Consider the following 14252-nt stretch of genomic DNA (forward strand, 5'->3'; position numbering starts at 1 on the left):
GACTCGGAAACCGGAGCACAAAGGGGGGGTACTCAGACCCTGAAGCTAGGTCCAAAAGCTACTGGGGGCTAGCTAATTAACTGATTGCAGCCAGGACTAGAGGTCCTATCCAACCCAAAGTACCGACTGAAGGCAACAGCCCAATGAGGGGGATAAACGGCCACCGCCACGGCTCAGAGATCCCACGGGCCAGCGTCTGCGGGCAAAGGGCTCCTTAGGCAACAACAAGGCGGGAGCAGCCTCCTGAAGTTGCAAGCACAGGCAGTCCACCATCCAACACAGGTGTGGGAGAAAGACAGAGACCACAAGCCGTGTTGGGGACCAGACCGCAGCCGGCTGCAGGCACCAACCACCATCACCTTGGTTTACCAGAGACTCGTGTGTTTACTAATAGTGAGTATATCAGCACCCTCTGGTCGCCCATTTCCCTGCACCGCCAAACACCCCCAACAGGTCCAGGGGCCACCATCCCTGCCCACAGAGGGGTTAACAACTTGCTGCGCAACACCTCCCCCGGGTGCCCCGTAACTGCAGCGGTGGTGTCCACCTTCACCACATCCCGTGGGTGGTGTCACGAACTTAACACGGCTCCAGCCGTCACCGCAGCGTGACCGTTAGGTAAGTATTATAAAATAATTTTCATGTTCTACACAGCGTCCTGAGCTCTTATATACAGCATGTTAGAATGCTGTATATAAGAGCCCACTGGTGGTGGCTGCAGCTTATAGGCCAAAAACTGGTGACAGGTTCCCTTTAATAAAACAAACACTATACATGTTTGGTATCGGAGTAATTGTACTGACCTGGGGAATCATACTGCTAGGTCATTTTTACCGTAAAATCAATGCTATAATTAAAAAGCCCAAAAAACATTTGGAGAATTGGACTTTTTTTGTTAGCCCACCACACTAAGTAGTACAACTCATCTCCTGGAATAAGGGGAGGAAAACACAAAAGCATAGAAAAAAAAAATCACCCTGTCCTTAAGGAATTAAGGAGATCTGTAGTGACAATCATTAGGCTTGTATTCATTCTTTACCTTGTCTTAATGTATCATCACTGGCTAATGAATTTCTACTCCCAGCACACTTTCCTATAAGAGTCCTAAGAGGCACCTAGAACACTGCACCATCACCAAACTAATGCTATGCTATAACATATGGCGTATACAAACCCCAGGACATATGGGACACTGCCCGGCATGTTAATTATGCCAATTACCTTGTGTTTCACGTGTGTACCGTATGTCAATCCCAGCATGACAAACACTTGGGACCGGAGCCCTGGAGACCTTGTGTCGTCTGTATTCTCCACTCGTCATCCTGGTGTATAAACTATAAAAAATGATCCCAATCATTAGCCGGCATGAATTCATTACAATCTGAACAGTAAACAGATGTGGATTCACAGATTTCATTCTGAGATCAACGTTTTGGAAAAAGGAAGGTTTAAAAACAAAAAAAATCTATTTGTATCCTCCACTTCCCAATCACTTTATAATATAACTAAAAACAAAAGTTCTTCATCGTATTCAATGCCAAATGTGTCCGAACTACTTCATATTGATCACTGCTATTTCTCCATCCAGTAGTTAAACAGTAAATGGGTGATATCATGGACATGTGACCACATCTTCATGGAGAGGACAGAAAACACATAGAAATGAGCAACCTAACACCAGGATATGCCTCAGGCTACTTTCACACATCCGGCTGTAGCAGTGCGGCACAATCCGGCGCTCTGCTGAAAAAACAAAACGTTTTTTTTGCCGCAGGTTTCGTTTTTCCAGCATTGACTTGCATTGCAGCCACATTGTGCCGCATGGGCTTGCGTTCCGTCCGGTTTTTGCCGCATGCGGCAGATTTAGCCGATGCAGCGGCCGGATGGAATGTTCCCTGGCACGTTTTTTGCTCCGGCAAAAAAACTTTATTGCGCCGCTGTGGCGCATTTTTCAATGCATGCCTATAAACGCCGGATGCGGCAAAAAACGCATCCGGCCGCCGCATGCGGTTTCTTCCACTGCGCATGCTCAGTAGCGTGTCTCAACCGGAAAAAAACGGACGGGCCGCATTTAAAAACTTATGCAAAGGATGCAGTGTTTTCGCCACATCCGTTGCATAGGTTTCACAGCCGGATTGAGCCGCAGTGCTCAAACCGGATGTGTGAAAGTAGCCTTAAAGGGAACCTGTCTGTTGTGTCTGCAATCCGATGTGTGGACATCATGGAACAGTAAAGAAGTGGTGCAGAAAGATATAGAGATGGTGATGGGCAGACCTGCAGATATCCGGGATCAGTGGGTCCAACCGGGTTTAAAATTAAAACCTGGTTCGGGCCTGGTATTGATCCCAGATATCTGTCTGGACGCCAGACCCCATATAAGTCTATGGGGACCTAAATCAGACGATTAAAAATGCTAGTAGAATGGATAGCGGGATGGAGCAAGTGCTTCATACTTACAAGTATCCGTGCCACTGTACAATGGGTCCGAGCCACTCACTCTACTTCCGGGGCCCCTCATTATCCTTATGCACATGCACTGCTTGCCCCGCCCACAGGAAGTCCCTGGGTCTCTGGTTGGTTGCAGTCAGACTGCATCCCCACCCTGTGTGACAGCGTGTCTGTTCCATCAGAACTCCGGGGTCGGTGTTTGGGTTCTTTTGAACCTGCGCGGATCAGGACTTTTACAGTATATATAGATTTGTTAGAAAGATTCCTTACAACTTGCATCTCCTTCATTGAAATCCTTTTTTTTTTTGTGTTAGTGCAGGAGGCGGTCCTATTCAAGTGATTGACAGCTATATCTGCATGCCCAATAATACAGGGAAAACTGTCAATCACTGAATAGGAGAGAGAAGCCAGCGGTGATTGGATGGGAGAAGGTGGTGTGATTGGATGGGAGAAGCTGGCGTGATTGGATGCGGGGAGAGAGAAGCCGGCGGTGATTGGATGCGGGGAGAGAGTGTTACGTCACCACCGGAGTCCGCTCCATCGACTTCTGCTCCGATCACCAGGTGACGCCGTGTTCCTGCCGTGGATGGTGCTGGTGATGGGAGAGGAGTCGATGCCAGCGGCGCCGGTGGGTGCAGGCTCCGTTCATCCACTGGTCTGGGTGACCTGGGGATCTGCAGTGCTACTGGCTGACTGTAGGTGGCGGGTGTCTCCCAGCTGAGGTACCATCATTCAGCTACAGCCTATGGGAAGACACCACACCCTTTTTAATTCCCCTCCTGTCTTCTGACCTCTGCCAGAGATAGTTCTGAGAATTCTGGCTCCTGTTTCGTCCTGTGATTTCGTGTGCTGATTACCACTTGTTTCTTGACTACCCTCCTGCCTGCTGTTTTTGTACCTCGCTGCCTGATCCGGTTTTGACCTCTGCTTGTTTCTGATTACGTCTTTGCCTGACGATTTTATCCCTGTTTTGCAATTCCTGGTTTAACCCTGCCTGACGACTACTCTCATCAGACTGCAGCCTTCCACAGGTAGTGACCTCCAGGGCCCTGTGTAATTCCAAATCCCTGTATAGGGGTTAAAGGGTTTCAGGGTTCTGGCGGTCCTGCTTAGCGAGTGGCTTCCCTCTAGCCTGTCCATTACAGCCTGTCTGAGTCTGTGGATCCAGGCAGGCGTTACAGAGAGAAGCCGGCGGTGATTGGTTGCAGGGAGAGAGAAGGCGGCAGTGATTGGATGTTGGCAGAGAGAAGCCAGCGGTGATTGGATGCGGGTAGAGAGAAGCCATCGGTGATTGGATTGCGAGGAGAGAGAAGCCGGCGGTGATTGGATGTGGGGCTCGCGTCACGTCACAATCTCATGTGAGCCCCAGGAACGCGAGCACTGGCACAGCTGGAACAGCGCCAGTTCGGGCGGGGAGTATGGGCTTTTATATCTTAGCGAGGTCAAACATGGGGAATGAGAAGGGGTGTAGAAGTAGTGGAAAAACAGTCAGACAACGCAGTGGGCTGGAGTGACACATGCGCTTTTGGTGTAGGTTCAAGTCAAAGTTAGAAAGAGATGAATAAGGCGGAAAAGTAATAAGGCTGACCCAAAAAATTTGCCAGACCCTGGTTCGGCATCCATGTTGGTACTACAATGGCAGCTGGACCAGGACAGTGCAAACTTAATTAGATGGCACTTGAAGGCCGGCATCCTGGGCGACTTGTGATTGCCAGGTCACTACAAGGGTCTCCAAGTCTTATTGCTCTGACTGAGAATGTATGTTATTCACCCTTCAGGATAATGCCGCCCGTAGTTTTTCTGAAGCGTCTTTTCGGTCAGTTTTTGTGCTAGTCAGCAATTCTTTTTACTTGTAGGTATAAAATTTCGAGCGGCTTCCGAGCAGAAGCCCCAAGGAATGACCAGGTCACTAACCACAACTGAATAAAGTAATTTTTACATTGCAGTGCGTAAGTTCGTTCATTTGAACTTTTATGTAGCACTTTTTCAGAAGACGTGTAAGTGAGCCGTCTCCTGAACGTCCGGTCATGCGCAGTGCGCCTAATGAAGCAGGGGAGCTTACAGCTGGCTTCTTATTGGTGCACTAACAAGGCCAAAATGAGCTACGTGCCTGCGCGAGGAGCTGGTGGTGACGCCGTCTCGTGGAAATCATATCACTTCCAAGATAACATGGACAAAGGGCCAACTAATCAAGGAAAGAACACCCCAGCGACTAGTTACAGGCCTAATTAGCATAGGGACAGCGAGGATTAGAAGTCCTTATTTTAAACATTCATATTAGTGAATAGCGTTACACAGGAATAGTTAGGGAGGGAATTTGGGCATACAGGTAGGAATGCTGCTGGCCTGGAGGGCAGAGGGGACCGGACAGGTTCCCTTTACGGATGCTTTCACACTTGCGTTCAGCGCAATCTGCCGCTATGGAGAATAGCGCAGTCCGTTAACGCACTGCGCTATTCTCCATAGACTTGTATTGACGACGCACTGTAACGCAAGTGTCTGCGTTGCATCCGCTGGACGACGCTGAGTCGTTATTTTGATGCAGCGTCGGGCGGAGGGAACGCTACATGTAGCGTTTTTAGGGTTGTTAAAATAACGTAGAATCCGCTATCCGTTAGAATCCGCCAAAGTGTCTAATAATTGTCTATGGTGGCGTATTCCGCCGCAATGCACTAAGCGGTGGAATCCACTGACGGATTCCGTCACAATCTACTGAGCATGCTCAGCATGTCCAGCAGAACGATCTAAATTGTTTCAAATCACTCCTGGTCTCTCTATCTCTCCGTCTGTTGGTCTCTCTCCCTCTCACCCCCTCTCTCATACTCACCAATCACCGACGCGGCGCTACACAGCTGTCACACTGCTCTGGCGGCTTCTCCTGCTTTTGAAAATGCCGGCCGCTCATTATTCCATCTCGTATTCCCTGCTTCCCCCACCCACCGGGGCCTATGATTGGTTGCAGTCAGACCTGCCCCCATGATGAGTGACAGCTGTCTCACTGCAACCAATCACAGCCGCCGGTGGCCGGGTCTATGTAGTGCAGTACAATAAATAAATAATTAAAAAAAACGGCGTGCGGTCCTCCCTAATTTTGATACCAGCCAAGATAAAGCCACACGGCTGAAGGATTGGATTCTCAGGATGGGGAGCCCCCCAGTCTAAAAATATCAGCCAGCAGCCGCCCGGAATTGACGCATCCATTGGATGCAACAGTCTCGGGACTCTACCTGGCTCATCCCGAATTGCCCTGGTGCGGTGGCAATCGGGGTAATAAGGAGTTAATGGCAGCAGCCCATAGCTGCCACTAAGTCCTAGGTTGATCATGACAGGCGTCTATGAGACTCCCCCACGATTAACCTGTATGTGAAAGTAAATAAACACAAACACCCGAAAAAATCCTTTATTTGGAATAAAAGACAAAAAAACCCGCCCGCTTTCACCATTTTATTAATCACTAAATACCCCTCCGAGTCCAGCGTAATCCATACGATGTCCCACAACGCATCCAGCTCTGCTACATGAAGCTGACAGAAGCGGTCGTAGAACACCACCGCTCTCTGTCAGCTTCATCCAGCTCTGCTACATGAAGCTGACAGAAGCGGTCGTAGAACACCGCCGCTCTCTGTCAGCTCCACGCAGCAACTGAAGTGAGCCGCGCGATCAGCTGTGCCCTCATTCAGGTGACCCGCGGCCACCGCTCTCAGGTGGAGGACTTCAGCTGTGGCCGCGAGTCACCTGACGGCACCGCTGATCGCACGGCTCACTGCGGTCACTCAGGGGATTTGCGGTCACCTCGCTCTCTCTCTCTCCTCCCGACCACAAATCTCCTTTCCCGGCGAAACATTAAAAATAAAAACAAAAAAACCCAAAAAACGCAAAACGTTCTTTCACAGGAATCCGTTACCTTTATTAGCACACTATTTGCAACGCATCCGTTACATGCGTCACACAACGCAAGTGTGAAAGCAGCCTAAGGGGGTTGTTGGGACTTTTATATTGATGTCCTATCTTTAGGATATTATCTATACTATATATATTATTAGGGTATGTCCATAGGCCACACCGCCAATCACTTTTTCCCAGTCGCAGTCAGTATACCTCTGATGGCGCTGTGCACTTTGGCAACACAACACATCCAGCCCACACCGAGAAGAGGGATTGTACAGCCATTGTGGATTGGAGCGTTATAGCAAGTACACCAATCTCATCAGGTCTAAGCCATCTATTTAATCACGTACAGTCCACATAGTGAAATCTGGTGGGAATGGCTATGAGCCCCTGCTCTGTGACAGGGCTATGTGGACCCTGAACCCTACATCCCCCCAATCTGTAGTGGTATGTTGTGAGCTCGCTGTGGTCGCTGCAGCCCACGATCTGCCCGCACTGCTCCCGAGGCGGCTCCATCAGAGCTGCAGAGAGGGGGCGTGGCCGTTATAGTCTAGGAGGTGTGGCTACCGGAGTGACAGCGCTATCAGCCAATAGGCGTGCCGCCTGCAGCAGGCATGTAAGCATCTGTATCCCCATGTCCTGCTGGAGCCGAGCAGTCTGTGCGCCCACTGCACGGAGGAGACAGCGGCTGCCGGAGCCCTCAGGAGGACCGAGCCGTTATATAAGGCGGAGGGCTGCACGGTTCCCCCTCCGTGCACTGATGGCATCCTCCGGAGCCTTACATAGCGGTGCGGGCAGCAGTCCCCGGGCGATGCCATGTCCCAGCCTTGTAGGGGTCTGAGGAGAACTTTGCGCTGTTCCTGCATCATCCGGCCGGAAGGTGATTAGTGGGATTTCCTTCCAGAAGGAGCAGATTGTGCGTCATAATCGCCGCATGCAGTCACGACAGATCGCGATCGGCCGCGCACTGCCGAGGACGGGCCATGGAGCGGCCGCCGCTGACATGACACTCAAGTGCCCAAACTTTCCTGATGGCCTCGCATGCTGCAGCCGGAGGGGATTCGTGAGCAACAGTTCTCCGCGATAATCGCCTGCAGCCGCCCCCTCCCCCCGCGGCCAGGATGAAAGTGTTCCGCAGGAAGGCGCTGATCCTGTGCCTGGGCTACATCCTACTGCTGGTCCTCACCATGCTCAACCTGCTGGACAAGTGGCACAAGGAGCCGCAGCAGTGCAATGACCAGGTGCGCTTCACCCCCTACCAGACCCGCTCCGACATCCGCTACCTGTACCGGCCGTCCCCCCCGCGCAAGAGGCAGCTCGTCTACGTCTTCACCACCTGGAGGTCCGGCTCCTCCTTCTTCGGGGAGCTCTTCAACCAGAACCCCGAGGTGTTCTTCCTGTATGAGCCGGTGTGGCACGTGTGGCAGAAGCTGTACCCCGGGGATGCCATGTCTCTGCAGGGGGCGGCCCGGGACCTCCTGAGCGCCCTCTACAGGTGCGACCTGTCCGCCCTGCAGCTGTACAACACGGCGGGGGCCAAGAACATCAGCACCTTGGGCATCTTCGGGGCCTCCACCAACAAGGTCATCTGCTCCTCCCCTATATGTTCGGCCTACAGAAAGGATGTGGTGGGCTTAGTGGATGATAAAGTGTGCAAGAAATGCCCCCCGCAGAGCCTGAGCATGCTGGAGGAAGAGTGCCACAAATACAACACCATAGTCATTAAAGGGGTGAGGATTTTTGACATCAACGTGCTGGCCCCACTGATGGTGGACCCTTCCTTGGACCTGAAGGTCATTCATTTAGTTAGGGACCCCCGGGCGGTGGCCAACTCCAGGATAAAGTCCAGACATGGATTGATTCGGGAGAGCCTTCAGGTGGTTCGTAGCAGAGACCCCAGGATTCGCAGGGTTCCCTTCATAGACCCTGGACACAAACTTAACAAGAAGGATGGTTCTGACTATCATGCCATAGGTGCCATGGAGGTAATATGTAGCAGCATGGGCAAGACCCTAAGGACTGCGCTCAGCCCCCCGAGCTGGCTGAAGGGTAACTACATGGTAGTTCGCTATGAGGACCTGGTTATGGATCCCATTAAGACCCTAAGGCAGGTGTATGGATTTGTTAACCTGTCTGTAAGCCCTGAGATAGAGAAGTTCTCCCTAAACATGACCAGTGGCTCGGGCTACTCGTCTAAACCATTTGTGGTATCTGCTCGCAATGCCACCCAGGCCGTCAGTGCTTGGAGGACATTACTTACCTTCCTGCAGATAAAGCAGGTGGAGGAGTATTGCCAGGTCCCAATGGACCTTTTGGGTTACCAGACAATTAGCAGTCAACAAGACATCAAAGACTTTACCAAGTCCTTGCTTCGGAAGCCCATGTTGTGAAGACAATCTATAGGATTGATTGACATGTTGCCTGCAGAAACCATATCTGACAACTACTGTACCAAAAGTCTGTTACTGTACATTACTGTATTTCCTTACGGTAAATGATGGGTTCTCTCCTACAATGTATCTTCTGGGTACCTTTGTTGCTTGCATTCTATTTAACGTGTCCTCAGGACCCCCTGACGTGTCACATATTCAGGCGGAGGGTCCTGAGGACCATGTGTGGAGTTGTCTGCTGTATGTGGCCCATAAAATAATGATCCCTTGGTGATGATCTTGTGGCAGCTGCCAGGCTGTTTCTGCTGCGGACCCCCATCTTTGGTTTATAGTTTGCAGGTGTCTTTACCTTCAGTAAACACTTTCTCTGTTGTCTGATATGAGCACCACACGTTGCATGAAGCTGCGGTGTCTGCAGGACTGTGTGATCCGGGGGAGAACTCGCAAATGTTACTGTAAATAAAAGTCAATAATTTATGATTTTTGGAAAGCGGAGACTTGTGTGTCTTTGATTTATTGTTTCCATGTTTGGTTCCCTTTATTCTGAGCGTTCTTCAGACTCCTGATATCTCTGGGCTTTAACCTATCCCTAAATTATGGTTTATTACCTTTTATTAATACTCCAAAGAACAGTAAATGTAGTCATGTAAGAGTAATTGCTTTCTCGGAGCCGACTGATGTTGGTGCAATGAACTGTTAGATGAAGCGAAGCCGACCTTAATTTTGATATGTTCGTGTTATGAAAACAACGTAACCATAGCGTGTATCGTCTGGGGGTCGGTGCCAGTCTGCGTGGCATTATTCGCTGGATCTACATGCCATGCGACTGCTGCCCTGACAGATTGAGAACAGATTACATAAACTGCTGCTCTATTTTACCTTTGTGTTTTGCCTTCTGTTTACATGTGCTGAGAGGGTTAACGTGTCCCAGATTTTCCCCAAAATGACAGTTGTTAGTGACCATCGCTGCTGTACCCAATCATTTTCATAAGTGGCATCTGTATTCATTGAGGCATTGGCAGGTATGATCCGATGTGTGTGCTTTGTGCTTGTTCGGCACGCTCGGGGTTACCTTACTGGTCTTCTATCGATCCAGCTTGTACAACGTCAGTTTCATTGTTCTGACTTGTTTTCTTTATTGGTAATCCTGTGTGGAATATATCAGTCTGCGGGAAGCTTTACTGGTACCCAACATGGATAATGGATTTACGTATAGATTTCTTTATTAGGTTTTGGACAAGATTCCGATCTATACTGTGCTGTCCATAGTGGTGACCAGGATGCACCACGCTCGTTTTATTCCTCACTTTCCTGCTCCATATTATTCCCAGACATGTTACTGTAAATCCTTAAGTGGAATCCAGGCGTGAATTCAGACTTCCCATTACTGTGAATACTCTAGCCGGGACAGGCTGAGCAGTTTCTGGCCATCATGTATGGTAAGGCTAAAGGCATATGTTTAGGAAAGAAGGTGATAAGTGGCTCTTGGATTCTGCTGTGTTGCCACTTATCAGACATAAAGACCCAGTTGGTAGGAATTCTTGTGTCCTTTGACTTGTAGACCCCTTAAACATCAAATTATTGGTGGAGTCTGTTGTAATTGATGGTCATGCAAAGATAATATTTTACTTGGCCAGGTAGTCATGAAATGCTCTGCGCAAAGGACATTATAACATTTATCTTTATAAGCACATGGCAAGTGGTTAGTTTAGAAATTTGATCACCTGAAGTCACAGTAAACCTTGTAACATTATTACAATCGCTTTGATCGCCACAACTTTTTCCGTGGTAAGGGATTATTGAGCTCTCACACAAGTGATAGTACTGGTGCGTAGTGATGAGCTAGCACTACTGTGCGCAGTACTCGTAACAAGTAGTGATGAGTGAGCACTACCATGCTCAGGTGCTCAGTACTCGTAACAAGTAGTGATGAGTGAGCACTACCATTCTCAGGTGTTCAGTACTCGTAACAAGTAGTGATGAGTGAGCACTACCGTGCTCAGTACTCGTAACAAGTAGCGATGAGTGAGCACTACCATGCTCAGGTGCTCAGTACTCGTAACAAGTAGCGATGAGTGAGCACTACCATTCTCAGGTGTTCAGTACTCGTAACAAGTAGTGATGAGTGAGCACTACCGTGCTCAGTACTCGTAACAAGTAGTGATGAGTGAGCACTACCATGCTCAGGTGCTCAGTACTCGTAACAAGTAGTGATGAGTGAGCACTACCATGCTCAGGTGCTCAGTACTCGTAACAAGTAGTGATGAGCGAGCACTACCATGCTCAGGTGCTCAGTACTCGTAACAAGTAGTGATGAGTGAGCACTACCATGCTCAGGTGCTCAGTACTCGTAACAAGTAGTGATGAGTGAGCACTACCATGCTCAGATGCTCAGTACTTGTAACAAGTAGTGATGAGTGAGCACTACCATTCTCAGGTGTTCAGTACTCGTAACAAGTAGTGATGAGTGAGCACTACCATGCTCAGGTGCTCAGTACTCGTAACAAGTAGTGATGAGTGAGCACTACCATGCTCAGATGCTCAGTACTTGTAACAAGTAGTGATGAGTGAGCACTACCATTCTCAGGTGTTCAGTACTCGTAACAAGTAGTGATGAGTGAGCACTACCATTCTCAGGTGTTCAGTACTCGTAACAAGTAGTGATGAGTGAGCACTACCGTGCTCAGTACTCGTAACAAGTAGTGATGAGTGAGCACTACCATGCTCAGGTGCTCAGTACTCGTAACAAGTAGTGATGAGTGAGCACTACCATGCTCTGGTGCTCAGTACTCGTAACAAGTAGTGATGAGTGAGCACAACCATGCTCTGGTGCTCAGTACTCGTAACAAGTAGTGATGAGCGAGCACTACCATGCTCAGGTGCTCAGTACTCGTAACAAGTAGTGATGAGTGAGCACTACCATGCTCAGGTGCTCAGTACTCGTAACAAGTAGTGATGAGTGAGCACTACCATTCTCAGGTGTTCAGTACTCGTAACAAGTAGTGATGAGTGAGCACTACCATGCTCCGGTGCTCAGTACTCGTAACAAGTAGCGATGAGTGAGCACTATCATTCTCAGGTGCTAAGTACAGGTAGTCCTTGGGTTACGATGGTCTCGAGTTACGTGGTTACGACGCGTTATACGACGCTTCATTCCTACTTACGCGGTTTTGCGACGTAAGTCAAACTACGTGCAGCAGCTGAAGATTAGTGCAGTACTGTACCTGGTTACACAGGAAAACGGCTCTTCTGCACGCCATAACAATAAGCCTGTTCTCTTTTTGGAATTATCTTTGTTTATTACAGTACTGTACACTGTTTATTACTGTTACAGCAGTTACAGTACAGTATTTCTTTATTAAACGTACTGCACAATATTTTACAGTACCTGTGTTTATTGATGATTATGGTACTGTGTTAGAATTGGTGTAGGGATAGGCTAAGTGTAGTACTGTTATTATGGTACAGTACTGTATGAACTTGCGTCAAAATTCGGTTTACGCTGCCGCGTAAGAACGGATCAACGTCGTAAGTCGTGGACTACCTGTACTCGTAACAAGTAGTGATGAGCGAGCATTACCGTGCTCTGGTTCTCTGTATTAGTAACAACTGGTGATGAGCGAGCACTGCCATGCTCGGGTGCTCTATACTCGTAACTAGTAGTGATGAGTGAGTACTACCATGCTCGGGTGCCCAGTACTCGTAACAAGCAGTCTGATGCTCGGACAGGCTTGACTCATTAAAGGGAACCTGTCAGCAGAAATTTCGCAATAAACCTTAAAGATTCCCCTTCTGCAGCTCCTGGGCTGCATTCTAGAAAGGTTCCTGTTGTTATTGTGCCCCCTTTGAGACCTAAATAAATACTTTATAAAGTCTTACCTTTTTGTATGCACATATTTTTTTTATGGTCACGGAGGCGGGCTGTCTTGCATCCATTATTCGCCTCCTGATGCTTTACGCCGTCCCCCATTGCTCATTTCCGTACATGAGGACGCCGCCCAGTGCTCCCGATGTCTCGCGCATGCGCAGTGGCACTATCGCGGGGCAGCACTGTGCAGTGTGAACGCTGGTGAGGTGATTGTGCAGGTGCGAGATTATGGGCGGCGCTGTGATTGTCATCAGCAGCGTCATCCAAGTACCCGCCCATAATCTCGTGCCCGCGCGTTTCCCTCTTTTCGTTTAATTAAAGGGGAATCTTTTCGTTTAATTGCGAAAATTCTGCGGACAGGTTCCCTTTAACAGAGTAATGGAGGTTAAAGGGGATCTCTAGCACTTCTCTAGAAAATTCGGAAAAATGCTCGAGTCCCCCGGCGACTTCCATTATACATGAGTCTACCCCCGTACGAGCATGCTTGTTACAAATACTGAGCACCCGAGCATGGTTGTGCTCGCTCATCACTACTGCGCTGTTCCGTTCCGACCTGTTTGCACTATACGTCTTTTGTAGGCTTGAATCGCACATGCTGACTTTTCTAGCAGTTTTGATTGAGTTTTTTGAGCCAAAGTCAAGGGTGGATTCCAGAACAATGAGAACTGTAAATGCCAGGCAGGTTTTGTTACATATTTTTAGCTTTTGTTAGTTTTTGGTACAGATTGTGTTATTTGTTTAATTTATTAGTATATGTTTTTAATTTAGGTTTATTCACCAAAAAGGCAGAAAAATGCAAGGCTGCGATTAATTTGCTTACCCCCCCCCCCTGCAAAAATATGTGCACATACCCTTAGACTGCTTGTGGTTGTGTTTTGGCTCGGTAGCTGTGGATGTGTATTCCGTTAACTGGCTTCCTTAGGCAAATATAAAAATCTGCTTACAAATACTGTATTCCAAAACCAGACGTGAGATGAGATGGATTTTTGTGGCCCTTGTATGACCAGTTCCATCAGTCCCTCTTCAGCCTGACATTGCGGTGTAGATAAATATAAACTACTAGAAGGTGGCCCGATTCTACGCATCGGGTATTCTAGAATTTACGTATTGTGTAGTTCATGTATGATTTTTGTTATATATATATATATATATATATATATATATATATATATATATATATATATATATATATATATATATATATATATATATATATATATATATAGATGTTGTTGTGTGTAGTTACCAAGTGTTTGTGTAGGGCGCTGTACATGTTCTGAGTGTCGCGGGGGGTGAGAGCGGTGTTGTATGTGTGTTGCGTGTGTTGCGTTGTTTGTGGAGCGCTGTGTGTCTGTAGCGTTGTGTGTGTGTGTTGTGCGGTTTGTGTGGGTGTGGTGTGTTTTGGGGGGAGGTATGTTTTGAGCAATGTGTGTGTTGTGCAGTATGTGCGTATATTTGTGTGTGCAGCGTTGTCTGTGTGTGTGTGGGTGTCTGTGTAGGGCGTTGTTTGTGATTCCTAGTGGTGTGTGTGTTGTGCAGTGCGCGTGTGTGTTGGGGGGAGGTGTGCACCTCCCATCGTGCTCCATCCCCCATGCTGCGCACCCCCCATCGTGCTGCATCCCCCATGCTGCGCACTCCCAAACGTGCTCCATCTGCCA

The 14252-nt window shown here is 48.5% G+C and overlaps 1 protein-coding gene and 1 long non-coding RNA gene across 2 annotated transcripts in view; one reads left to right on the top strand and one right to left on the bottom strand.

Annotated features, from left to right (window-relative positions):
- Positions 1 to 1325, bottom strand: part of LOC142295499 (uncharacterized) — a 65967-nt gene extending 64642 nt beyond the window's left edge. The window contains exon 1 of the long non-coding RNA XR_012751474.1: positions 1222 to 1325. This is a non-coding gene — a long non-coding RNA (uncharacterized LOC142295499). The remainder of the gene's footprint in view (positions 1 to 1221) is intronic.
- Positions 1326 to 6968: 5643 nt separating this feature from the next.
- Positions 6969 to 9216, top strand: CHST2 (carbohydrate sulfotransferase 2). Its single transcript, XM_075338602.1, has one exon. It carries the CDS (start codon positions 7458 to 7460, stop codon positions 8724 to 8726), a length of 1269 nt encoding a protein of 422 aa, XP_075194717.1. The 5' UTR covers positions 6969 to 7457; the 3' UTR covers positions 8727 to 9216.
- The last annotated feature ends 5036 nt before the right edge of the window (positions 9217 to 14252 follow it).

Source organism: Anomaloglossus baeobatrachus, chromosome 3 (assembly GCF_048569485.1).
Source record: "Anomaloglossus baeobatrachus isolate aAnoBae1 chromosome 3, aAnoBae1.hap1, whole genome shotgun sequence".
In the NCBI taxonomy this organism is placed as follows: domain Eukaryota; kingdom Metazoa; phylum Chordata; class Amphibia; order Anura; family Aromobatidae; genus Anomaloglossus; species Anomaloglossus baeobatrachus.

Bases quoted from the DNA above. Each gene is read 5' to 3' on its own strand.
- CHST2 (XM_075338602.1), top strand. From the start codon at position 7,458: ATGAAAGTGTTCCGCAGGAAGGCGCTGATCCTGTGCCTGGGCTACATC.